At 42.9% G+C, this 24,951-nt stretch overlaps 1 protein-coding gene across 5 annotated transcripts in view; it reads right to left on the bottom strand.

Moving 5' to 3' along the window:
- LOC118375020 (pleckstrin homology domain-containing family A member 6-like) overlaps nucleotides 1-24,951 on the bottom strand; it is a 311,430-nt gene that overhangs the window by 40,654 nt on the left and 245,825 nt on the right. For all 5 annotated transcript variants that reach the window (XM_052473757.1, XM_052473755.1, XM_052473756.1 and 2 more), the window contains 4 exons: nucleotides 13,557-13,726; nucleotides 12,280-12,828; nucleotides 11,577-12,087; nucleotides 6,814-6,900 (listed from right to left, as the gene is read on the bottom strand). In XM_052473757.1, the coding sequence (XP_052329717.1) occupies nucleotides 6,814-6,900; nucleotides 11,577-12,087; nucleotides 12,280-12,828; nucleotides 13,557-13,726 (1,317 nt within the window). The remainder of the gene's footprint in view (nucleotides 1-6,813; nucleotides 6,901-11,576; nucleotides 12,088-12,279; nucleotides 12,829-13,556; nucleotides 13,727-24,951) is intronic.

Raw genomic sequence — 24,951 nt, 5'->3', positions numbered from 1 at the left:
GCCCAGACCCACCCAGTTGTAAACAACACACACATCATTTTACAGAAGGCTTCAGTGAGCCATACAGTGGGAATGGCCCAGACTCACCCAGTTGTAAACAACACACACATCATTTTACAGAAGACTTCAGTGAGCCATACAGTAGGAATGGCCCAGACCCACCCAGTTGTAAACAACACACACATCATTTTACAGAAGGCTTCAGTTAGCCATACAGTAGGAATGGCCCAGACCCACCCAGTTGTACACAACACACACATCATTTTACAGAAGGCTTCAGTTAGCCATACAGTAGGAATGGCCCAGACCCACCCAGTTGTAAACAACACACACATCATTTTACAGAAGGCTTCAGTTAGCCATACAGTATGAATGGCCCAGACCCACCCAATTGTAAACAACACACACATCATTTTACAGAAGGCTTCAGTTAGCCATACATTAGGAATGGTCCAGACCCACCCAGTTGTAAACAACACACACATCATTTTACAGAAGGCTTCAGTTAGCCATACAGTAGGAATGGCCCAGACTCACCCAGTTGTAAACAACACACACATCATTTTACAGAAGGCTTCAGTGAGCCATACAGTAGGAGTGGCCCAGACCCACCCAGTTGTAAACAACACACACATCATTTTACAGAAGGCTTCAGTTAGCCATACAGTAGGAATGGCCCAGACCCTCCCAGTTGTAAACAACACACACATCATTTTACAGAAGGCTTCAGTTAGCCATACAGTAGGAATGGCCCAGACCCACCCAGTTGTAAACAACACACACATCATTTTACAGAAGGCTTCAGTTAGCCATACAGTAGGAATGGCCCAGACCCACCCAGTTGTAAACAACACACACATCATTTTACAGAAGGCTTCAGTTAGCCATACAGTAGGAATGGCCCAGACCCACCCAGTTGTAAACAACACACACATCATTTTACAGAAGGCTTCAGTTAGCCATACAGTAGGAATGGCCCAGACCCACCCAGTTGTAAACAACATTTTATCAATGGCGTAGCACAGAACAGAACTAGTAATAACAACACCATACCATGTGCGTAGTACATGCATAGTATATCACTACTTCAGAGTACTGTACATATCACATCGGTATTAATACTGAACAAATAAGATAATGACAAAAAAAAAAAAACATCTGTAATTCTGTGTTGTTTACAGTATGGAGCAGAGAGCACCGATAGGGCAGGGTTCCCCAACTGACGGTCCGCGGGCCTAATTTAGCCAGCGGGTGATTTTATTTGCACCCCCCCAAGTTTTCTGCGTATTTTATTTGGCCCCCCAATTTTTGTATATTTTTTTTATTCTGGACATAAAAGACTAAAGACACCAGCAAATCAGCTCCAAGTGATTTTCTCCCCAAACTGGTAGTTACAATCTAGTCCCATCACTGCAACTCCCCTACGGACTCGGGAGAGACGAAGGTCATGCATTCTCCCAAACACAACCCTGCCAAGCCACACTGCTTCTTGACACACTGATCACTTAACCCAGCCACACCAATGTGTTGGAGGAAACAGAGTCCAGCTGGCGACAGAAGTCAGCACCTGGCACGCCACAAGAGTACAATGGGGCAAGGAAATCCCAGCCGGCTGAACCCTCCCCTATCCCGGACAACGCTGGTCCAGTTGTGCACTGCCTCATGGGTCTCCCGGTCACAGCTGGCTGTGACACAGCCTGGGATCAAACCCAGGTCTGTAGTGACACCTCAAGCACTGTGATGCAGTGCCTTAGACCGCTGTGCCACTCGGGAGGCCCTGGAAATCTGATCAAATGTATTCCTACACATTTGGGCTTCTTGCGGTCAGTTTGCATTCTACTTATTATTTGAAATCATGTTCTTGCCCCCTAACGATCCGCTCAAGAAATAATCGGCCCGCGGCTGAATCCAGTTCATGATCCCTGCAGTAGGGTGAACTGGAATGCTTACCCCCTCTGTCAAAATGTCAAAGGTCATATCCAGGTCATCTGTTTCAGTTTTTCCAACCCTGGTCCTCGAGTACACACAACAGTACACATTTTTATTGTATCCCTGGACAAGCACACCTGATTTAACTTGTCAACTAATCATCAAGCCCTCAATGAGTTGAATAAGGTTTGTATGTCAAGGGCTACAACAAAACTGTGTTTTGTTGGGGGTACTCGAGGACCAAGGTCGGGAAACACTGATCTATGTACATATGGGGGACTGTGATTGGATGGTATATGAAGGAGGATATGACATCACAGTGGAGAAAGAGGGGTACAACAAAGAGGGAGGGTGGTTGGGGATGTTGTAAAGCACTGACACACTGTTAAGCTACAGCACAAGACAGGATATGACATAGAACCCAGATGGAAAGATAAAGAAACATAAAGCACTGTGAAGCAACATGGAGAACTAAAATCGCAAATGAATTGGTAAGACAAAGAAACCAAAAGCCCGTTCTGTGGATAGAGCCTAGAATCTAAAAGCCACATGCTAGAATAGGGGTGTGTAGGCTTGGGCTGTGGGAGCTTGTGGGAGACTATGGAGTGGGAGGGGAAATCCTTAACAGCTTCTACCCCCAAGCCATAAGATTGATGAACAATTAATCAAATGGCCACCTGGACTATTTACATTGACACCTCCGCCCCCATTTGTTTTTACACTGCTTCTACTCGCTGTTTATTATCTATGCAAAGTCACTTCACCCCTACCCACATGTACAAATTACCTCAACTATCCTGTACCCCCACACATTGACTCGGTACTGGTACCCCCTGTATATAGCCTTGTGTGTGTTATTTTATTGTGTTACTTTTTATTATTTTTTGCTTTAGGTTATTTATGAAAAACTTTTCTTAGCTCTTTCTTGAACTGCATTGTTGTTTTTATTTTTTGACCTTTATTTAACTAGGCAAGTCAGTTAAAGACAAATTCTTATTTCCAATGACGGCCTACCCCGTCCAAACCCTCCCCTACCCCGGCCAAACCCTCCCCTAACCCGGCCAAACCCTCCCCTACTACCCCCCTCCCTACCCCGCCAAACCCTCCCCTACCCCGGCCAAACCCTCCCTACCCCGGCCAAACCCTCCCCTAACCCGGCCAAACCCTCCCCTACCCCGCCAAACCCTCCCCTACCCCGGCCAAACCCTCCCCTACCCCGGCCAAACCCTCCCCTACCCCGGCCAAACCCTCCCCTACCCCGGCCAAACCCTCCCCTAACCCGGCCAAACCCTCCCCCCGGCCAACCCCCTAACCCGGCAAACCCTCCCCTCCCCTACCCCGGCCAAACCCTCCCCTACCCCGGCCAAACCCTCCCCTACCCCGGCCAAACCCTCCCCTAACCCGGCCAAACCCTCCCCTACCCCGGCCAAACCCTCCCCTACCCCGGCCAAACCCTACCCTACCCCGGCCAAACCCTCCCCTAACCCAGGCAATTATGCACCGCCCTATGAGACCTATTCGGCGCATGTGACAAATAAAGTTTTATTCAATTTGATTTGATTCTGTCGAGACTACACCTGAGCCCCACGCCCTAAATCACTAGTGACTAGAAAAGCCCTGAAGAGGGCAGTAGTTGACCTCTGCGAAAAGAGAGAGCCTGCACAAGGAGTTATACTCTGATACCAGAAACCATGTGGCTACAAGGCAAACAACCTGTGCTACAATGATACAGACATCTTGGAAAAGCATATTAGGGGAAGGGGAATATTGTGAGGGTATAGGGGTCTTTGAGTGGTAATGTCTCCTTCCTTTGGGTTATGGCGTGACTGGGTCATGGTTAGAAACATTATTTGTATTTCCATGATGACTCATGCGAAAAGTTAAAAGGCTTTAGGTGGGTCCCAGTGAAAAGAACATAATTTGGGGACCACTTTGGGGCCTGTGGGTCTTGCTAAAACCTGCCTCTCTGGGACACTCTCTCCTCTCTTGTGAGAAGAGTTTTGCTCTGGAGGAGGATCGCTTCACCATTCTGGTTACCATGCCGATAAGGTGATCTCCACCGCTCACCTGGGGCGAAACACACCATCCATTATTCTCCTGGTTGGCACAGTAAAGACAGGAGCTTGGCCGCAGTAACAGTCCCTGACTAGTGTGGTTCTATTCTCATTTCAATTTGAGAATCAAATTGGTTAAATCGAAGACACAACTTTCTGTTTGTGTTTAATGTTGAACAAAGAGTTCCAGTACTTGTAGATCTGATGGGGTGTGTTTACTGCATTACCAGAGACTGGTCATTACCATAAGGTGTAAGCAGTCAGTGACAGTGAGACAGGGGAGAGAGGGTAATAGTGGGAGTGAATCTGGAATGTGGTTGTGAGAAACAACAGGTTTTTAGCAGGTAGCAGTGTGGACAACATGGACAATCCACAAGACAATACATCTGAATGCTTTGGCAAACATCACACAAATGCTGTCAACCACACTTTGTGAGGGGTTTAGTGTAACCAACAGTTTATGGGTGATCCAAATGTAATTATTCTCATGTTCTCAAGACGTCTAGACTCACTTCCCCACCCTTCTCTGTTCTCAGTAGCTACAGTGCCTCCAGAAAGTATTCAGACCACTTGACATTACCACATTTTGTTATGTTACAGCCTGATTCTAAAATGTATTAAATAAACAAAATTCCTCAGAAATCTGCACACAAAACCCCACAATGAAAAAGCGAAAACAGAAATACCTTATTTACATAAGTATTCAGAGTGTTTCCATTGTTCATCCTTGAGATGTTTCTACAACTTGATTGGAGTCCACCTGTGGTAAATTCAATTAATTGGACATGATTTGGAAAGGCACACACCTGTCTATATAAGGTCCTGTAGTTGACAGCGCATGTCAAAGCAAAAACCAAGCTATGAGATCAAAGTAATTGTCCGCAGAGCTCCGAGACAGCATTGAATCAAGGAATAAATCTGGGGAAGGGAACCAAAAAATGTCTGTAGCATTAAATGGAAAAAGGTTGGAAGCACCAAGACTCTTCCAGGAGCTGGCCAGCTGGCCGCCCAGCAAAACTGGGCAATCAATGGAGGAGGGCCTTGGTTGGGGAGCTGACCAAGAACCCGCTGGTCACTCTGACAGAGCTCTAGAATTCCTCTGTGGAGATGGGAGAACCTTCCAGAACGATAAAGGACAACCATCTCTGCAGCACTCCACCAATCGGGCCTTTATGGTGGCCAGGCGGAAGCCACTCCTCAGTAAAAGGCACATGACAGCCCGCTTGGAGTTTGCCAAAGGCATTTAAACACTCTCAGACCATGAGAAACAAGATTCTCTGGTCTGATCAAATAAATATTGATCTCTTTGGCCTGAATGCCAAGAGTCACGTATGGAAGAAACCTGTCACCATCCATACAGTCAAGCATGGTGGTGGCAGCATCATGCTGTGGGGATGTTTTTCAGCGGCAGGGACTGGGAGACCAGTCAGGATCCAGGCAAAGATGAACGGAGCAAAGTACAGAGAGATCCTTGATGAAAACCTGCTCCAGAGCGCTCAGGACCTCAGACTGGGGCGACGGTTCACCTACCAACAGGACAACGACCCTCAGCAGACTGCCAAGACAACACAGGAGTGGCTTTGGGACAAGTCTCTGACTGTCCTTGAGTGGCCCAGCCAGAGCCCGGAATTGAACCCAATTGAACATCTCTGGAGAGACCTGAAAATGGCTGTGCAGCAACACTCCCCATCCTTCATGACAGAGCTTGAGAGGATCTGCAGAGAAGAATCTGAGAAACTCCCCAAAAACAGGTGAGCCAAGCTTGTAGCGTCACACCCAAGACGCTACAAGACGCTATCAATGCTCTAATCGCTGCCAAAGGTGCTTCAAAAAAGTACTGTGTAAAGGGTCTGAATACTTATGTAAATCTCACAATCCCATTTTTTTTTATATAAAAATTTGCTAACATTTCTAAAAGACCTGCTTTTGCTTTATCATTATGTGGTATTGTGTGTAGATTTATGAGGGGAAAAAAACATTTCAATCAATTTTAGAATAAGGCTGTAACGTAACAAAATGTGGAAAAAGTCTAAGTCTGAATACTTTCCGAAGGCACTGTAAGTTACCAAGCTTTCCCACTGGGTACAAACTAGTTGAATCAACGTTGTTTCCAAGTCATTTGTTAGTTACCTAGCTTTTACAATGTATTGTGACATAGCACGTATGTGTAAAATACATTGGATTTTGTTTGGTGTGTTAGTGTTCATGTGCATGAGTAGAGGTAGAACTGTGCTCAGAGATGCCTATGGCACATACCTGTTGATCGAGGTACTCCAGGTTTCTCTGGAGCTGCAAGTCTAAAATGTCCTCCTGATACAAGCAGCAGCAGTGACAGCATCAGTGACAAGGACGAGGACAGTGCAAGACCCAGTACCAGAGAAACCAGTGAAACCAGTAGCAACAGCATCAGTGGCACCAGCAGACACAGAGCCATAAACAAAGAGTACAAGGAGAGAGAGTTGTGTATGTAGAGAAAAAGAGAGAGTAACAGAGACAGAAATAAAGAAAGAGACAGACAGAGAAAGAGAGGGTGAAAGAGTGACAGAGACAAAACAAAAGATAGACAGAAAGAGAGAAGACAGAAAGAGAGAAGACAGAAAGAGAGGACAGACATATGAACTCGCACCAGATACAGCAGTGAAGCACAGCTATAACATACCTTTAGAGACACTGCAGATCTTATTTTAAGCACAGGTAGCTGTCAAGGACAATTTTCCCGCTAAGCTCGTGTAGGTGTGTGTGAGGGCTGTAGTCAAGTGTCTCACAAACTTGACATTGGACTCATTGGTCTGTGTCTCTTGATAGTGTAACACGCTTTGGGAGGACGTACCATTTTGCTGTGGAGAGAGGGGGAGGCAGGGTAGTTGTAGTGGTACATTCCTTGGCTTAGCGACCTCCTGTCTCCAGGGTAATCATACTGAAATAAGAGAAATAACCGGGATGTTCTATGATCACTGGGCTAGCAACACAAAGAAAATCTTCACAAATTACACATCTTTACAATCACTTTGGCACTCATTTCAGAATCTTGATGTCATTTTTCAAAACTCAAGACACAGAACTCACATCTGATGATCAAAATGCACATTTTTCAAAACTCTAACACTTTTTCCAATTGCTTGGATACAACACACATAAAGCTAAGATCATTTGTTCATTGAACTAAAATCACCTGTTCAAAATTACACAACTTGACATATTACCATTTCAAAATGCAATTCACACATTACATCTGAAATGACTGTCTATTCATTTCATTACAATGATCTAACTATCAATTGATACAACTGCTCAAAATGATAAGTAACTGTTGCGTTACTCTTAATGCATAGTTTTATGGAAACTGATTAACAATATTCCATGTTTAGATCATGAAAGTTTCAGGATAACGAGATCCATTGACACCAATTACCGTGGAACATGAACCAATTGGACTACATTATCTATGGATGTAATGTTTTATCATCATTCTTTATCAGACACTGTTTCTATGGTCCCATGTACCACTTTTCCAGACCATGTTTTCAGATTTGACATTACTGACATTTGACAGTGCACTCACCGGCCACTTAATTAGGTACACCTATCTAGTACTGGCTAGGACCCCCTTTTGCCTCCACAACAGCCTGAATTATTCACGGTGTTGTATGGTAAGAGATGCCCTTCTCCACACCACTGTTTTAAAACGGCTGTTATTTGAGCATGTGGCCTTTCTGTTAGCTTGAATGAGTTTGGACATTCTCCTCTGACCTCTATCATTAACAAGGTGTTTTTGCCCACAGAACTGCCGCTCACTGAATGTGTTATGTTTATCGCACCATTCTCTGTAAACTCTAGAGACTGTAGTGTGTAAAATAAGCAGGAGAGCAGCTGTTTCTGAGAGGCTGGAACCACCATGTGTGGCACCAACAATCATACCACGGTCAAAGTTGCTGAGATTACGCATCTTGCCCAATCTAATGTTTGGTCGAACAATAACTAAAGCTCTCTACTCTATATGTTGAGTTGCAGGCAGCCACATGATTTGCTGTTCGAAGGAGCAGGCGATTTGCGTTAACAAGCAGGTGTACTTAATAAAGTGGCCGGCGAGTGTATGTATGCAGGCCCTTGTAATTGCTTTCCCAATACTGACAACTCGTTACTGATGATTGATTTCACATTGTGGTACGAGTATATATATATATATATATATATATATATATATAGTGAAATGAGTGGTATTCACCTACAACAACATAGCAATAATATGGAGCCGGCAGGTAATCCAGGTCACAACAGAGGTCAAGCAGTGGGAGGAGGAAGACGAGGAAGACATAGTGGCCAAACAAATGTCAGGGGACAAAAGCACCCCTTCTGAGAGGTGGTCGTGGGCCTCGTTTGAGAGGTGTGGGGGAACGTGGTAGAGGACAAGGCCAGGGACCAAGACAGCGGCAGCAACAGCAAAGAGTGTCCAATTAAATCCAAGCAATAGTTGTAGACCATGTCGTAAATCATGGCATGACAATGACTGAGGCAGCTACAATGATTCAACCGAACCTCAGAAGATCATCCGTGGCCTCAATCATCAGAACTTTCCACAATGAGAACCAGTAAGTCTTCAGAATGCATTAAACATTAGGCTCCTCTCAATTGTCAAATGACTGTATACTGCATGCCAATGTGTACCACAGAGTAGGTGATGTGACTAAATGTGTTCTTACTGTAATTTTCCCTGCAGAATTGAGACTAGGCCAAATAGGGGACGCAGAGGCAGAATTCTGACTGACCAACAAGAGCGGGCTGTGGTCAATTTGGTTCAGGCCAGAAATAATATTCACCTTACAGAAATTCGGCAGAACATCTTGGACAATAACGACATGTTCAACAATGTGGAAGCCATAAGTTTGCTGACTATTGCCCGCATGCTGAAAAGGCACCAGGGGTCTCTAAAACAGCTCTACCGTGTGTCTTTTGAAAGAAAAACAGCTATACCGTGTGCCTTTTGAAAGAAAAACAGCTATAGCGTGTGCCTTTTGAAAGAAAAACAGCTCTACCGTGTGCCTTTTGAAAGAAAAACAGCTATACCGTGTGCCTTTTGAAAGAAAAACAGCTATACCGTGTGGCTTTTGAAAGAAATGCAGACAGAGTGAAACAAATGACGACTGAGTATGTTCCTGATGCCTGTTGTGAAAAATTCCCCCAAAATTCTACATCATTGTAATTCTCTTTCCAAAATGTATTTCTAGAGGGTGATGGAGCTGGATGCTGATGAAAACCTTCACAAATTCCTATTTTGGGATGAGGCAGGCTTCAACCTGGCCAAGACAAGGAGGAGAGGTTGGAATTTCATTGGCCAGCGGGCAACCAACCAAGTACCTGGACAACATGGGGCCAACATCACCATGTGTGCGGCTATATCGGAAGACGGTGTGGTGAGACGCAGACCTCGTATTGGATCATATAAAGCAGCTCTCCTTGTGTAACCTACTTGATGAGATAAATCAGGTCTGTAGAGCTGATGTCGTGGTGGGACGCAGACCTCGTGTAACCTTCTTGATGAGATAAATCGGGTCTGTAGCGCTGATGTCGTGACCTATGTCATTGCGTGGGATAATGTCAGGTTCTGCCATGCTCAAATGGTGCAAGCACGGTTTCAGGCCCATCCACATTTTATCACCCTGTACTTACCCCTATACTCTCCTTTCCTTAACCCGATTGAGACATTTTTCTCCAAGTGGAGGTGAAAGGTATATGATAGACGCCCTCAGGAACAAGCCACCCTTCTCCAGGCTATGGATGATGTATGCAATGACATCACGGCAGACCAGTGTCAGGCCTGGATTCGCCTGAAGATTCTTCCCAAGATGTTTGGCCAATGAAAACATCCATTGTGATGTGGATGAGAACCTTTGGCCAAATCCACAAGACAGGGTGGATGGAAATATAGAAGTACAGTAATCAACCCTTTGTTTTGTGTTTTACAGTAAGCCAGGTGAGGAACACTGCAGTGATGTTTTACAGTAAACCAGGTGAGGAACACTGCAGTGATGTTTTACAGTAAGCCAGGTGAGGAACACTGCAGTGATGTTTTACTGTAAGCCAGGTGAGGAACACTGCAGTGGTGTTTTACAGTAAGCCAGGTGAGGAACACTGCAGTGATGTTTTACTGTAAGCCAGGTGAGGAACACTGCAGTGATGTTTTACAGTAAGCCAGGTGAGGAGCACTGCAGTGATGTTTTACAGTAAACCAGGTGAGGAACACTGCAGTGATGTTTTACAGTAAGCCAGGTGAGGAACACTGCAGTGATGTTTTACTGTAAGCCAGGTGAGGAACACTGCAGTGGTGTTTTACAGTAAGCCAGGTGAGGAACACTGCAGTGATGTTTTACAGTAAGCCAGGTGAGGAACACTGCAGTGATGTTTTACAGTAAGCCAGGTGAGGAACACTGCAGTGATGTTTTACTGTAAGCCAGGGGGGGAACACTGCAGTTGATGTTTTACAGTAAGCCAGGTGAGGAACACTGCAGTTGATGTTTTACAGTAAGCCAGGTGAGGAACACTGCAGTGATGTTTTACTGTAAGCCAGGTGAGGAACACTGCAGTGGTGTTTTACAGTAAACCAGGGGAGGAACACTGCAGTTGATGTTTTACAGTAAGCCAGGTGAGGAACACTGCAGTGATGTTTTACAGTAAGCCAGGTGAGGAACACTGCAGTGATGTTTTACAGTAAGCCAGGTGAGGAACACTGCAGTGATGTTTTACTGTAAGCCAGGCGAGGAACACTGCAGTTGATGTTTTACAGTAAGTCAGGTGAGGAACACTGCAGTGATGTTTTACAGTAAGCCAGGTGAGGAACACTGCAGTGATGTTTTACAGTAAGCCAGGTGAGGAACACTGCAGTGATGTTTTACTGTAAGCCAGGTGAGGAACACTGCAGTTGATGTTTTACAGTAAGTCAGGTGAGGAACACTGCAGGTGATGTTTTACAGTAAGCCAGGTGAGGAACACTGCAGCTGACATTTTACTGTAGTTTTTTCTTTTTTTGTAGCTAATTATTTTTGCTTTGATTCAAAGAAACCTATGTTGTGATTTTATTGTATTTCATCAATACATTTAAGATTTTGTTAAATGATTCCACTGTGTCTGTTGTATTCTCTCTACTAGTCATTTTACAGTGATGTATTTATGTGTAGTACCGTAATGAAACATCACATATTTGGTACTAGAATATTTAATGATTGTACAAACAACTACACAGTGAAACTATCGGTATCTTGTGTGTGGGTGATCTAAATGAATGTTCCTATGGTATTTCATGATAAACAAGATATTTGAAAAAATTATACTGCATGTGCAAGGTTTCTTTAAAGATATGAATGCACAATGCAATGTTTTGACCATTGAACAGACTGTGTTACAAGTGATGACCGTTTTGAGTTTTGTGTCTAGAGTTTTGAAAAATGACCTCAAGGATCGGAAATTTGTGCTAAAGTGATTGCAGAAAATTGTAACACATCTACCATCTGGTCTTTTTCCCCAAAAATGATCGTCAGGCATAACAAACATACCCTGACACAGCGCGCGCACACACACACACCCTCTCCCCCCTCTCACCTTGGGTGAGCTCAGTGATCTCCTCAGTCCGTACACAGAGGGGTCAGCGTAGATCACATCCTCCTGTAGCCTGCTTGGTCCTCTGTCAAACCGGGCCGAGGGTGAGCGGATGGGCGAGGCAAAGCTATGAGGGCCGGGTGAGCAGGGACCACCCGAGGATGGGGAGGGGGACCTGGGGACAGACCTAGACCTGGGCTGAATGGAGAGACGCCTCATGGAGGTCTGGGCTACATCCATCTGGTTGTAATAGGCAGGGCCGGGTGGGGGACCGTATGGGTCTCGAGGGGGCGGGGGTCCGTCCCGTAGTGAGCACCTCTTGTCCTCGTTGGTCCAGCGAGGGGGGCCCAGTCGGTCGTAGCCCACGGCTGACACAGAGCAGATGCTGTCAGGGCGTACGCCCAAGGGGTAGAGGGGGTACTGCTCCACGTAGCCCGGACCACCCACCATGCTACCGTAGACGCTGTAGTAGTCAGCTGGAACACCCCGGTTCACTGTGTAGTAACGGGAGGTACTGGGGGAAGATAAAGAGAGAGACAGAAAGATGGCTGAAGGGAGACATGTGGTTGTAGACACACAAAAACAGCTCTCTTACTCATCCTCTCTCCCAACCCCTCCTCTCTCTCGCTCTCTCTCCTGCTCTCTTTTTCTCTCTCTATCCTCTCACTCCCATCCCTCTCTCTCGCTCCCTCTTTCTCTCTCTCACCTGTTCATGTCCTCCTGTACAGCCATGACTCTGCGCTGGTTGACCCACTGCTGTAGCTGGGTCATGGAGCTCTTCCTCTGGGCCTGTCTCTCAGGGTTCGTCCGTGGCACAAAGCCCCGTCTCAGTACCACATTCTCAGGCTGCTCCCTCACCTCCCTCCCCTCTGTCATCCCTCCCTCTGGAGGTCCCTGGAGCGGCCGCCCGTTACCCTGGGGGGGTCCGTTTGGGGGACCGTAGGGGCCAAACCCATTGGGTTGGTGATGAGGATGGTGTGCACCCCCAGGTCCAGGCCCTCCTGTCCTCTCGCCCTCCATCCTCCCCTCCTGCTCTGAGTTGCTGGTGGAGGGAAGGAGCGTTTCCATGGCATCGACCCCGTTGACCTTGTGATGGGCGGGTTTTCGTGGTCCGGGCTCTGGGTCTTGGAAGTCCGTCGTCTGGCTGTTGTCCTCAATGTATGTGTGTGTCTGGGTGTGTGGTTCAGGTCCTTTGGTTACCAAGGTGTTACCATGGAGTTCCGCTGTGGGTGTGGTGGCCTCTGAGTTGGTGGTCCTGTGAGGAAGGGAGAGAGTTAGCGTGTGTGTGTATTTGTGTGTTTGTATGTGTGTATTTGAACGTGTATTTGTATTTTAATATGGATCCCCAATGGTAGATGCCAAGACAGCAGCTACTCTGGGTTCCAGCACGAATTAAGCCAGTAATATACATTATAATATTTTTATTTTAACATGAAAATACATTTTTCAACAGATCTTACAATACATTAAGTGGTTGTGTGTGTGTGTGTGTGTGTGTGTGTGTGTGTGTGTGTGTGTGTGTGTGTGTGTGTGTGTGTGTGTGTGTGTGTGTGTGTGTGCGTGCTTATGTGTGTGCGTGTGTGCGTGCGTGCTTATGTGTGTGTTTGTGTGTGTGTGTGTGTGTGCGTGCATGGTTGCTTGTGTGTGTGCGTGCGCATGCTTGCTTACGTGTGTATGAGTTTGTGCATGCGTGTGCGTGCTTACGTGTGTGCTTGGATGCTTGTTTACGTGTGTGTGTTTGCGTGCCTGTGTTTGCATGCTTACATGTGTGTGTGTGTGTGTGTGTGCATGCTTGCTTACATGCGTGTGTCCGTGCGTGTGTGTGTGATTGCGTGTGTGTGTTTTTTTTTGTGTGTGTGTGTGTGTGTGTGTGCATTGGTGTGTGTGCGTTGGCGTGTTTTTGTGTGTGTGTGTGTGAGTACGTGCGTGCTTGCTTGCTTATGTGTGTGCGTGCGTGTGTGCTTGTACACTATGTGTTCGTACCTCCATGAAGGGAGTATGTGGACTGCCTCATTCATGGCGTCGACCCACTCCTCCTGTTCCTCAGCAGTCTCAGCGCTGAAGTAGTATGTGCGTGTTCCTGCGTGTTCAGCCTGCATACAGAACACAATGTGGCCCTTAATCTCACCTTCCTCCTCTTCCTCGTACCAAACCTGTAATAGACAGACAGAGAGGAGACACAGTGTTAGCCGGAGCCTTCCTCAATATGAAACATCATCATCATCATCATTATCACATACTTTGCTGTGATGCAAAAAAACATACACAAGTCTCAAACACATGCATGTATTTTAATGTTGCATTGAATAATTGTCAATGATCAACAAATACAGCTTGACTAATAGACAGCTTGACTAGTACACAGCTTGACTAATAAACTGCTTGACTAATAGACAGCTTGACTAGTACACAGCTTGGCTAATACACATCATGACTAGTACACAGCTTGACTAATAGACAGCTTGACTAATACACATCATGACTAGTATACAGCTTGACTAGTACACAGCTTGACTAGTACACAGCTTGACTAGTATAGTGAAGTAAGATGAAATAGTTGTATTTACATTGACTGATGTATTGGTGAATAGTCACAATATTCAAACCACAGGCAGTTTAGATTACTCAGAATACAGTCCAGGTTAGTTGTGAGTATCCAGCCTTTAGATGGCACTGCAGTTATCAAATCTGTGATGCATTGTGGATAAATTGTGACTGACTGATCTACAAAACTAGTTGTTTATAATGAAAGGTGATTTGTAGATCAGTCAATTGTGTCTTGCCTGCAATGTTGCCTGCAATGTCAAAGCCCAATAATATGTAGTATAAAAACATTGTCCGGATCCACAGACTCTTGACAGTAAAACCAACCAGGTGAATCCAGCATCTCACTCTTTAACAGTTAGTGACCAACACCATGCAGTGAGCAGAGTAAGCATGCAGTTGGGAGAAGGAGAAGAAAAAGGGTGAATAAAGGGTGAAAACTACCTACATGGAACAAGATCATCTGGGTAACTCTACACAGGCACAATGGAAGACAGCTATGCCCGGGGGTCCTCACAGTTTGTGGAGTGAGGAAGGAGAGGAGAAATTGGTGAGGGTCCAAGGTTATAAAGGTGAAAGTTCAGAGGTCAGAGCACTTTAATTGGAGGGGTACGCATGGGGTTATGGTGGGAAAGGGGTGAGGGTCCTCGAGAGAAAGGTAAGGATCATATTCTAGACAGAAGTAAGGGTAAGGATCATATTCTAGACAGAGGTAAGGGTAAGGATCATATTCTTGACAGAGGTAAGGGTAAGGATCATATTCTAGACAGAGGTAAGGGTAAGGATCATATTCTAGACAGAAGTAAGGGTAAGGATCATATTCTAGACAGAAGTAAGGGTAAGGATCAAACCATAGACAGAAGTAAAGGTAAGGATCATATCATAGACAGAAGTAAGGGTAAGGATCCTATTCTAGACAGAAGTAAGGGTAAGGATCCTATCCTAGACAGAAGTAAGGGTAAGGATCCTATCCTAGACAGAAGTAAGGGTAAGGATCCTATTCTAGACAGAAGTAAGGGTAAGGATCCTATTCTAGACAGAAGTAAGGGTAAGGATCCTATCCTAGACAGAAGTAAGGGTAAGGATCCTATCCTAGACAGAAGTAAGGGTAAGGATCCTATTCTAGACAGAAGTAAGGGTAAGGATCCTATCCTAGACAGAAGTAAGGGTAAGGATCCTATCATAGACAGAAGTAAGGGTAAGGATCATATCATAGACAGAAGTAAGGGTAAGGATCCTATCCTAGACAGAGGTAAGGGTAAGGATCATATTCTAGACAGAGGTAAGGGTAAGGATCATATTCTAGACAGAAGTAAAGGTAAGGATCATATTCTAGACAGAGGTAAGGGTAAGGATCATATTCTAAACAGAGGTAAGGGTAAGGATCATATTCTAGACAGAGGTAAGGGTAAGGATCATATCATAGACAGAAGTAAGGGTAAGGATCCTATCCTAGACAGAAGTAAGTGTAAGGATCATATCATAGACAGAAGTAAGGGTAAGGATCATATTCTAGACAGAAGTAAGGGTAAGGATCATATCATAGACAGAAGTAAAGGTAAGGATCATATTCTAGACAGAAGTAAGGGTAAGGATCATATTCTTGACAGAGGTAAGGGTAAGGATCATATTCTAGACAGAGGTAAGGGTAAGGATCATATTCTAGACAGAGGTAAGGGTAAGGATCATATTCTAGACAGAAGTAAGGGTAAGGATCAAACCGTAGACAGAAGTAAAGGTAAGGATCATATTCTAGACAGAGGTAAGGGTAAGGATCATATAATAGACAGAAGTAAAGGTAAGGATCATATCATAGACAGAAGTAAGGGTAAGGATCATATCATAGACAGAAGTAAGGGTAAGGATCATATAATAGACAGAAGTAAAGGTAAGGATCATATAATAGACAGAAGTAAAGGTAAGGATCATATCATAGACAGAAGTAAGGGTAAGGATCATATCATAGACAGAAGTAAGGGTAAGGATCATATAATAGACAGAAGTAAAGGTAAGGATCATATAATAGACAGAAGTAAAGGTAAGGATCATATCATAGACAGAAGTAAGGGTAAGGATCATATCATAGACAGAAGTAAGGGTAAGGATAATATCATAGACAGAAGTAAGGGTAAGGATCCTATTCTAGACAGAGGAAAGGGTAAGGATCATATCATAGACAGAAGTAAGGGTACAGATCATATTCTAGACAGAGGTAAGGATCAAATCATAGACAGAAGTAAAGGTAAGGATCCTATCCTTGACAGAATTAAGGGTAAGGATCATATCATAGACAGAAGTAAGGGTAAGGATCATATCATAGACAGAAGTAAGGGTAAGGATCATATCATAGACAGAAGTAAGGGTAATGATCATATCATAGACAGAGGTAAGGGTAAGGATCCTATCCTCGACAGAGGTAAGTGTAAGGATCATATCATAGACAGAGGTAAGGGTAAGGATCATATCATAGACAGAAGTAAGGGTAAGGATCATATTATAGACAGAGGTAAGGGTAAGGATCATATCATAGACAGAAGTAAGGGTAAGGATCCTATTCTAGACAGAGGTAAGGGTAAGGATCATATCCTAGACAGAGGTAAGGATCATATTATAGACAGAAGTAAGTGTAAGGATAATATCATAGACAGAAGTAAGGATCATATTCTAGACAGAGGTAAGGGTAAGGATCATATTCTTGACAGAGGTAAGGGTAAGGATCATATTCTAGACAGAGGTAAGGGTAAGGATCATATTCTAGACAGAAGTAAGGGTAAGGATCATATTCTAGACAGAAGTAAGGGTAAGGATCAAACCATAGACAGAAGTAAGGGTAAGGATCATATCATAGACAGAAGTAAGGGTAAGGATCATATCATAGACAGAAGTAAGGGTAAGGATCCTATCCTAGACAGAGGTAAGGGTAAGGATCATATTCTACACAGAGGTAAGGGTAAGGATCATATCATAGACAGAAGTAAGGGTAAGGCTCCTATCCTAGACAGAAGTAAGGGTAAGGATCATATCATAGACAGAAGTAAGGGTAAGGATCCTATCCTAGACAGAAGTAAGGGTAAGGATCCTATTCTAGACAGAAGTAAGGGTAATGATCATATTCTAGACAGAGGTAAGGGTAAGGATCATATCATAGACAGAAGTAAGGGTAAGGATCATATCATAGACAGAAGTAAGGGTAAGGATCCTATCCTAGACAGAGGTAAGGGTAAGGATCCTATCCTAGACAGAGGTAAGGGTAAGGATCCTATCCTCGACAGAGGTAAGTGTAAGGATCATATCATAGACGGAGGTAAGGGTAAGGATCATATCATAGACAGAAGTAAGGGTAAGGATCATATCATAGACAGAAGTAAGGGTAAGGATCCTATCCTAGACAGAGGTAAGGGTAAGGATCCTATCCTAGACAGAGGTAAGGGTAAGGATCATATTCTAGACAGAGGTAAGGGTAATCATATCATAGACAGAAGTAAGGGTAAGGATCCTATCCTAGACAGAAGTAAGGGTAAGGATCCTATCAAGACAGAGGTAAGGGTAAGGATCATATCATAGACAGAAGTAAGTGTAAGGATCATATCATAGACAGAAGTAAGGGTAAGGATCATATTCTAGACAGAAGTAAGGGTAAGGATCATATCATAGACAGAAGTAAAGGTAAGGATCATATTCTAGACAGAAGTAAGGGTAAGGATCATATTCTTGACAGAGGTAAGGGTAAGGATCATATTCTAGACAGAGGTGCAGGTAAGGATCATATTCTAGACAGAGGTAAGGGTAAGGATCATATTCTAGACAGAAGTAAGGGTAAGGATCAAACCATAGACAGAAGTAAAGGTAAGGATCATATTCTAGACAGAGGTAAGGGTAAGGATCATATAATAGACAGAAGTAAAGGTAAGGATCATATCATAGACAGAAGTAAGGGTAAGGATCATATCATAGACAGAAGTAAGGGTAAGGATCATATAATAGACAGAAGTAAAGGTAAGGATCATATAATAGACAGAAGTAAAGGTAAGGATCATATCATAGACAGAAGTAAGGGTAAGGATCATATCATAGACAGAAGTAAGGGTAAGGATAATATCATAGACAGAAGTAAGGGTAAGGATCCTATTCTAGACAGAGGAAAGGGTAAGGATCATATCATAGACAGAAGTAAGGGTACAGATCATATTCTAGACAGAGGTAAGGATCAAATCATAGACAGAAGTAAAGGTAAGGATCCTATCCTTGACAGAATTAAGGGTAAGGATCATATCATAGACAGAAGTAAGGGTAAGGATCATATCATAGACAGAAGTAAGGGTAAGGATCATATCATAGACAGAAGTAAGGGTAATGATCATATCATAGACAGAGGTAAGGGTAAGGATCCTATCCTCGACAGAGGTAAGTGTAAGGATCATATCATAGACAGAGGTAAGGGTAAGGATCATATCATAGACAGAAGTAAGGGTAAGGATCATATTATAGACAGAGGTAAGGGTAAGGATCATATCATAGACAGAAGTAAGGGTAAGGATCCTATTCTAGACAGAGGTAAGGGTAAGGATCATATCCTAGACAGAGGTAAGGATCATATTATAGACAGAAGTAAGTGTAAGGATAATATCATAGACAGAAGTAAGGGTAAGGATCATATTCTAGACAGAGGTAAGTGTAAGGATAATATCATAGACAGAAGTAAGGGTAAGGATCATATCATAGACAGAAGTAAGGGTAAGGATCATATCATAGACAGAGGTAAGGGTAAGGATCATATCATAGACAGAAGTAAGGGTAAGGATCCTATCCTAGACAGAGGTAAGGGTAAGGATCATATTCTAGACAGAGGTAAGGGTAAGGATCATATCATAGACAGAAGTAAGGGTAAGGATCCTATCCTAGACAGAAGTAAGGGTAAGGATCATATCAGACAGAAGTAAGGGTAAGGATCATATCATAGACAGAAGTACGGGTAAGGATCATATCCTAGACAGAGGTAAGGGTAAGGATCATATTCTAGACAGAGGTAAGGGTAAGGATCATATCATAGACAGAAGTAAGGGTAAGGATCATATCATAGACAGAAGTAAGGGTAAGGATCCTATCCTAGACAGAGGTAAGGGTAAGGATCCTATCCTAGACAGAGGTAAGGGTAAGGATCCTATCCTCGACAGAGGTAAGTGTAAGGATCATATCATAGACAGAGGTAAGGGTAAGGATCATATCATAGACAGAAGTAAGGGTAAGGATCCTATTCTAGACAGAAGTAAGGGTAAGGATCCTATCCTAGACAGAAGTAAGGGTAAGGATCCTATTCTAGACAGAAGTAAGGGTAAGGATCCTATCCTAGACAGAAGTAAGGGTAAGGATCCTATCCTAGACAGAAGTAAGGGTAAGGATCCTATCCTAGACAGAAGTAAGGGTAAGGATCCTATCCTAGACAGAAGTAAGGGTAAGGATCCTATCCTAGACAGAAGTAAGGGTAAGGATCCTATCCTAGACAGAAGTAAGGGTAAGGATCCTATCCTAGACAGAAGTAAGGGTAAGGATCCTATCCTAGACAGAAGTAAGGGTAAGGATCCTATTCTAGACAGAAGTAAGGGTAAGGATCATATCCTAGACAGAGGTAAGGATCATATTATAGACAGAAGTAAGTGTAAGGATAATATCATAGACAGAAGTAAGGGTAAGGATCATATTCTAGACAGAGGTAAGTGTAAGGATAATATCATAGACAGAAGTAAGGGTAAGGATCATATCATAGACAGAAGTAAGGGTAAGGATCATATCATAGACAGAAGTAAGGGTAAGGATCATATCATAGACAGAAGTAAGGGTAAGGATCCTATCCTAGACAGAGGTAAGGGTAAGGATCATATTCTAGACAGAGGTAAGGGTAAGGATCATATCATAGACAGAAGTAAGGGTAAGGATCCTATCCTAGACAGAAGTAAGGGTAAGGATCATATCAGACAGAAGTAAGGGTAAGGATCATATCATAGACAGAAGTACGGGTAAGGATCATATCCTAGACAGAGGTAAGGGTAAGGATCATATTCTAGACAGAGGTAAGGGTAAGGATCATATCATAGACAGAAGTAAGGGTAAGGATCATATCATAGACAGAAGTAAGGGTAAGGATCCTATCCTAGACAGAGGTAAGGGTAGGATCCTATCCTAGACAGAGGTAAGGGTAAGGATCCTATCCTCGACAGAGGTAAGTGTAAGGATCATATCATAGACAGAGGTAAGGTAAGGATCATATCATAGACAGAAGTAAGGGTAAGGATCCTATCCTAGACAGAGGTAAGGGTAAGGATGCTATCCTAGACAGAGGTAAGGGTAAGGATCATATTCTAGACAGAGGTAAGGGTAAGGATCATATCATAGACAGAAGTAAGGGTAAGGATCCTATCCTAGACAGAAGTAAGGGTAAGGATCCTATCCTAGACAGAGTTGGGTAAGGATCATATCATAGACAGAAGTAAGGGTAAGGATCATATCATAGACAGAAGTAAGGGTAAGGATCCTATCCTAGACAGATGTAAGGGTAAGGATCATATTCTAGACAGAAGTAAGGGTAAGGATCATATCATAGACAGAAGTAAGGGTAAGGATCCTATCCTAGACAGAAGTAAGGGTAAGGATCCTATTCTAGACAGAAGTAAGGGTAATGATCATATTCTAGACAGAGGTAAGGGTAAGGATCATATCATAGACAGAAGTAAGGGTAAGGATCCTATTCTAGACAGAAGTAAGTGTAAGGATCCTAGACCGAAATAAATGTAAGGATCCTATCCTAGACAGAGGTAAGTGTAAGGATCCTAGACAGAAGTAAGGGTAAGGATCATATCATAGACGGAGGTAAGGGTAAGGATCCTATCCTAGACAGAGGTAAGGGTGAGGTTCATGTCCTAGACAGAGGTAAGGGTAAGGATCCTATGCTAGACACAGCCTCATATTGCTGTGAAACTCAGGGATCCACAAATATCATGCAACAACTGCTATCCTGAAAGAAAAACTGGTTTTAAGGAGAAAATACATCCATTATCTGTCCTGTCTCTTCCCTGATGTCATTGTGATTGGTAAAATAGCTCACACTCCGTTCTAATCTACACAACATCAACATGCAAAGGTAACGTGGGTGATATTTACTGTAATTTCTTTCATCAGTCACATGAGGTCAGTAGAACCATATCAGGTTAAAACTTCTTAAGCCTAGGCATCCCGCTAGCGGGCCAACTTCCAGTGGAACTGGAGGGCACGCAATTCAAATAAATAATCATACAAATTATGGATATTAAACATTTAGGTACATATAAGTGTCTTATATCAGTTAAAAGCTTACATTCTTGTTTATCTAACTGCACTGTCCGATTTACAGTAGCTATTACAGCGCAAACATGCCATGCAATTGTTTGAGGACATCAAAATATTTTTCCACCGGCTCAGGTTTCAGAAATTCACAAATAGCGAATAAATATTCACTTACTTTTTGAAAATCTTCCTCTGACTTGTCATCCAAATGGACCCAGCTATAACATGTAGTGTCGTTTTGTTCGATAAAATTCTTCTTTATATCCCAAAAAGTTTAGTTGGCGCCATCGATTTGAGTAATCCACTCGTTCAACATGCAGAGAAAGGAATCCGAAAATCTACCCTTAAACAAGTCTAAATATGTTTCTATTTACTCCTCAGATACCCTAAAATGTAATAAAACTATATTTTTTTTTGTGTGAAGTATGTTCAATAGGAAACCGATTTTGGCAGGTGTGTCCTGTCTTCATGGCGACGTTGTACTAAAACTCATTTTGGAAGTTACAAGCCTGAAACAAGCCTGAAACAAGCCTGAAACCTTGAACACAGACTGTTGACACCCTGTGGAAGCCATAGGAATTGCATCCTGGGAGCTAATTTTCAGTGTGCCCTTATACTTTCCATTGTAAGAGCATGGTCTCTCAAAATAAAAAAGATTCAGGTTGGTTTTTCTTTGGATTTTCTCCTACCATATCTATTGTGTTATATTCTCCTACATTATTTTACGATTTCTACGAACTTCAAAGTGTTTTCTTTCCAATGTTACCAATTATATGCATATCCTGGCTTCAGGGCCTGAGCAACAGGCAATTTACTTTGGGCTCGTCATTCAGGCGGAAATGGAGAAAACGAGATCTGAAACAGTCAGTCAACCTGTCAAGCTATAACAGCCAGTAGTGTTCTGTGTCTTGGGACTAGAATGGTGATGTTGTTCTCTGGGCTCTAATAGCTGTTTTAATTATAGTGTTGTTGTGATGTGTGTCTCAACCCTCCCTAGTCCCAGACCTTCCGGCTGCTGTGGAGTTGCTGTTTTCTTAGGCAGACTGTTAATGTGCTGACAGAAGGACAAAGGGCTGAAAAATATGTTCACACACACACACACTGGCCTCAGAGACAACTTGGCCAACTTGGTTGGAGATTGAGTATAGGAATGTATGCCATGCTGGCACCCAGTGTTCCAAGACAGTTTGGCTACATTCTAGTTAGAGTGTAGATTAGAATATTGTTGTTGTGTTTGATGCCAACATCGAAGGTAGTTTGCCAGACACTGTACTGTATACTGAATCTATAGGCCTGCTGTAGCTCTGTCAAACCCTACTTCACTGCTGCTACTGCTCAATATTGCTCAATACTGCTCAAACTGAATCTCTTTGCCACGTTCATACAATAGATCTTTGTATTGCGTTTGGAATTTTGATGTTGACTGTTGTTGACCGTTCATACAATAGATCTTTGTATTGCGTTTGGAATTTTGATGTTGACCGTTGTTGACCGTTCATACAATAGATCTTTGTATTGCGTTTGGAATTTTGTTGTTGACCGTTGTTGACCGTTCATACAATAGATCTTTGTATTGCGTTTGGAATTTTGTTGTTGACCGTTGTTGACCGTTCATACAATAGATCTTTGTATTGCGTTTGGAATTTTGTTGTTGACCGTTCATACAATAGATCTTTGTATTGCGTTTGGAATTTTGATGACTGTTGTTGACCGTTCATACAATAGATCTTTGTATTGCGTTTGGAATTTTGTTGTTGACCGTTCATACAATAGATCTTTGTATTGCATTTGGAATTTTGATGTTGACTGTTGTTGACCGTTCATACAATAGATCTTTGTATTGCGTTTGGAATTTTGTTGTTGACCGTTCATACAATAGATCTTTGTATTGCGTTTGGAATTTTGTTGACCGTTGTTTGACCGTTCATACAATAGATCTTTGTATTGCGTTTGGAATTTTGTTGTTGACCGTTCATACAATAGATCTTTGTATTGCGTTTGGAATTTTGTTGTTGACCGTTCATACAATAGATCTTTGTATTGCATTTGGAATTTTGATGTTGACTGTTGTTGACCGTTCATACAATAGATCTTTGTATTGCGTTTGGAATTTTGATGACTGTTGTTGACCGTTCATACAATAGATCTTTGTATTGCGTTTGGAATTTTGTTGTTGACCGTTCATACAATAGATCTTTGTATTGCATTTGGAATTTTGATGTTGACTGTTGTTGACCGTTCATACAATAGATCTTTGTATTGCATTTGGAATTTTGATGTTGACTGTTGTTGACCGTTCATACAATAGATCTTTGTATTGCGTTTGGAATTTTGTTGTTGACCGTTCATACAATAGATCTTTGTATTGCGTTTGGAATTTTGTTGTTGACCGTTCATACAATAGATCTTTGTATTGCATTTGGAATTTTGATGTTGACTGTTGTTGACCGTTCATACAATAGATCTTTGTATTGCATTTGGAATTTTGATGTTGACTGTTGTTGACCGTTCATACAATAGATCTTTGTATTGCATTTGGAATTTTGATGTTGACTGTTGTTGACCGTTCATACAATAGATCTTTGTATTGCGTTTGGAATTTTGTTGTTGACCGTTCATACAATAGATCTTTGTATTGCGTTTGGAATTTTGTTGTTGACCGTTCATACAATAGATCTTTGTATTGCGTTTGGAATTTTGTTGTTGACCGTTCTCTACCGTCGTTGACTGTTCTCGACCGTTGTTGAGTGCTGTTGACCGCGTTCTCCCTAAACTGTGCAAGTTGACAGAGGCAGAAGGTTTCTGGAGGGCTTTCACTAAGATGACTAATAACCTTAAAGTCAACATTTGCATGATTGAGCAAATCAATGCTTTATGTTTCTATCTTCTACTGATTAGGATGTAACACTAGCTACTCTGGAACCTTGTTAGGCACTCCCTAGCCTCATCTAGAACCAGGCTTCCCTAATCAGAAAGCCTGTTGAAGTCAATGGCAGAAAGTAGCTAAAAAGGGGAGTAAATCAAGTGTAAATCAGTGACGCCTCGCAATATGTCAAACCAATCAAATGCCTTGCTTGGACGGAGAGGAGTTTTAATGCCTTCATCGACTCAGTTGTGTGTATAGAGCACAGTTCTGGCAAAACAGAATTCAGTTTTTCTTGCAGGTTTTCTTCAATTTTCTGCAATGTTACAAACCAGCATATCCTACCCGATCTGAAAACAGTGACGAACATGACATCCTTTCTACGGGCATGTGGGAGGGGTTCTTCAAATGTAACATCCCCCCAAAAATGTAGTCACTGGAGGCAGAACATTGTAGCTATTTAGGCTAATACAAAATTCTCCAGAACTCCAAATGAGGCCTGCCAACAATGTCATTTTGAGGTATGGCTACACAAGATAAGGCACTCCCTTTCTCCCTATGTCTCTCTGTGACAGTGGCCAGACAGTACCAGAGGCAGTATTCCTCACATATATATCAAGTACTTAGGGGTTTCTGGTTGAGGAGTTTGAGGTC

Source organism: Oncorhynchus keta, chromosome 21 (genome assembly GCF_023373465.1).
Source record: "Oncorhynchus keta strain PuntledgeMale-10-30-2019 chromosome 21, Oket_V2, whole genome shotgun sequence".
Taxonomy (NCBI): Eukaryota; Metazoa; Chordata; class Actinopteri; order Salmoniformes; family Salmonidae; genus Oncorhynchus; species Oncorhynchus keta.
Note: the sequence above shows the minus strand (reverse complement) of the source record. Positions and strands in the feature narration are given on the sequence as shown.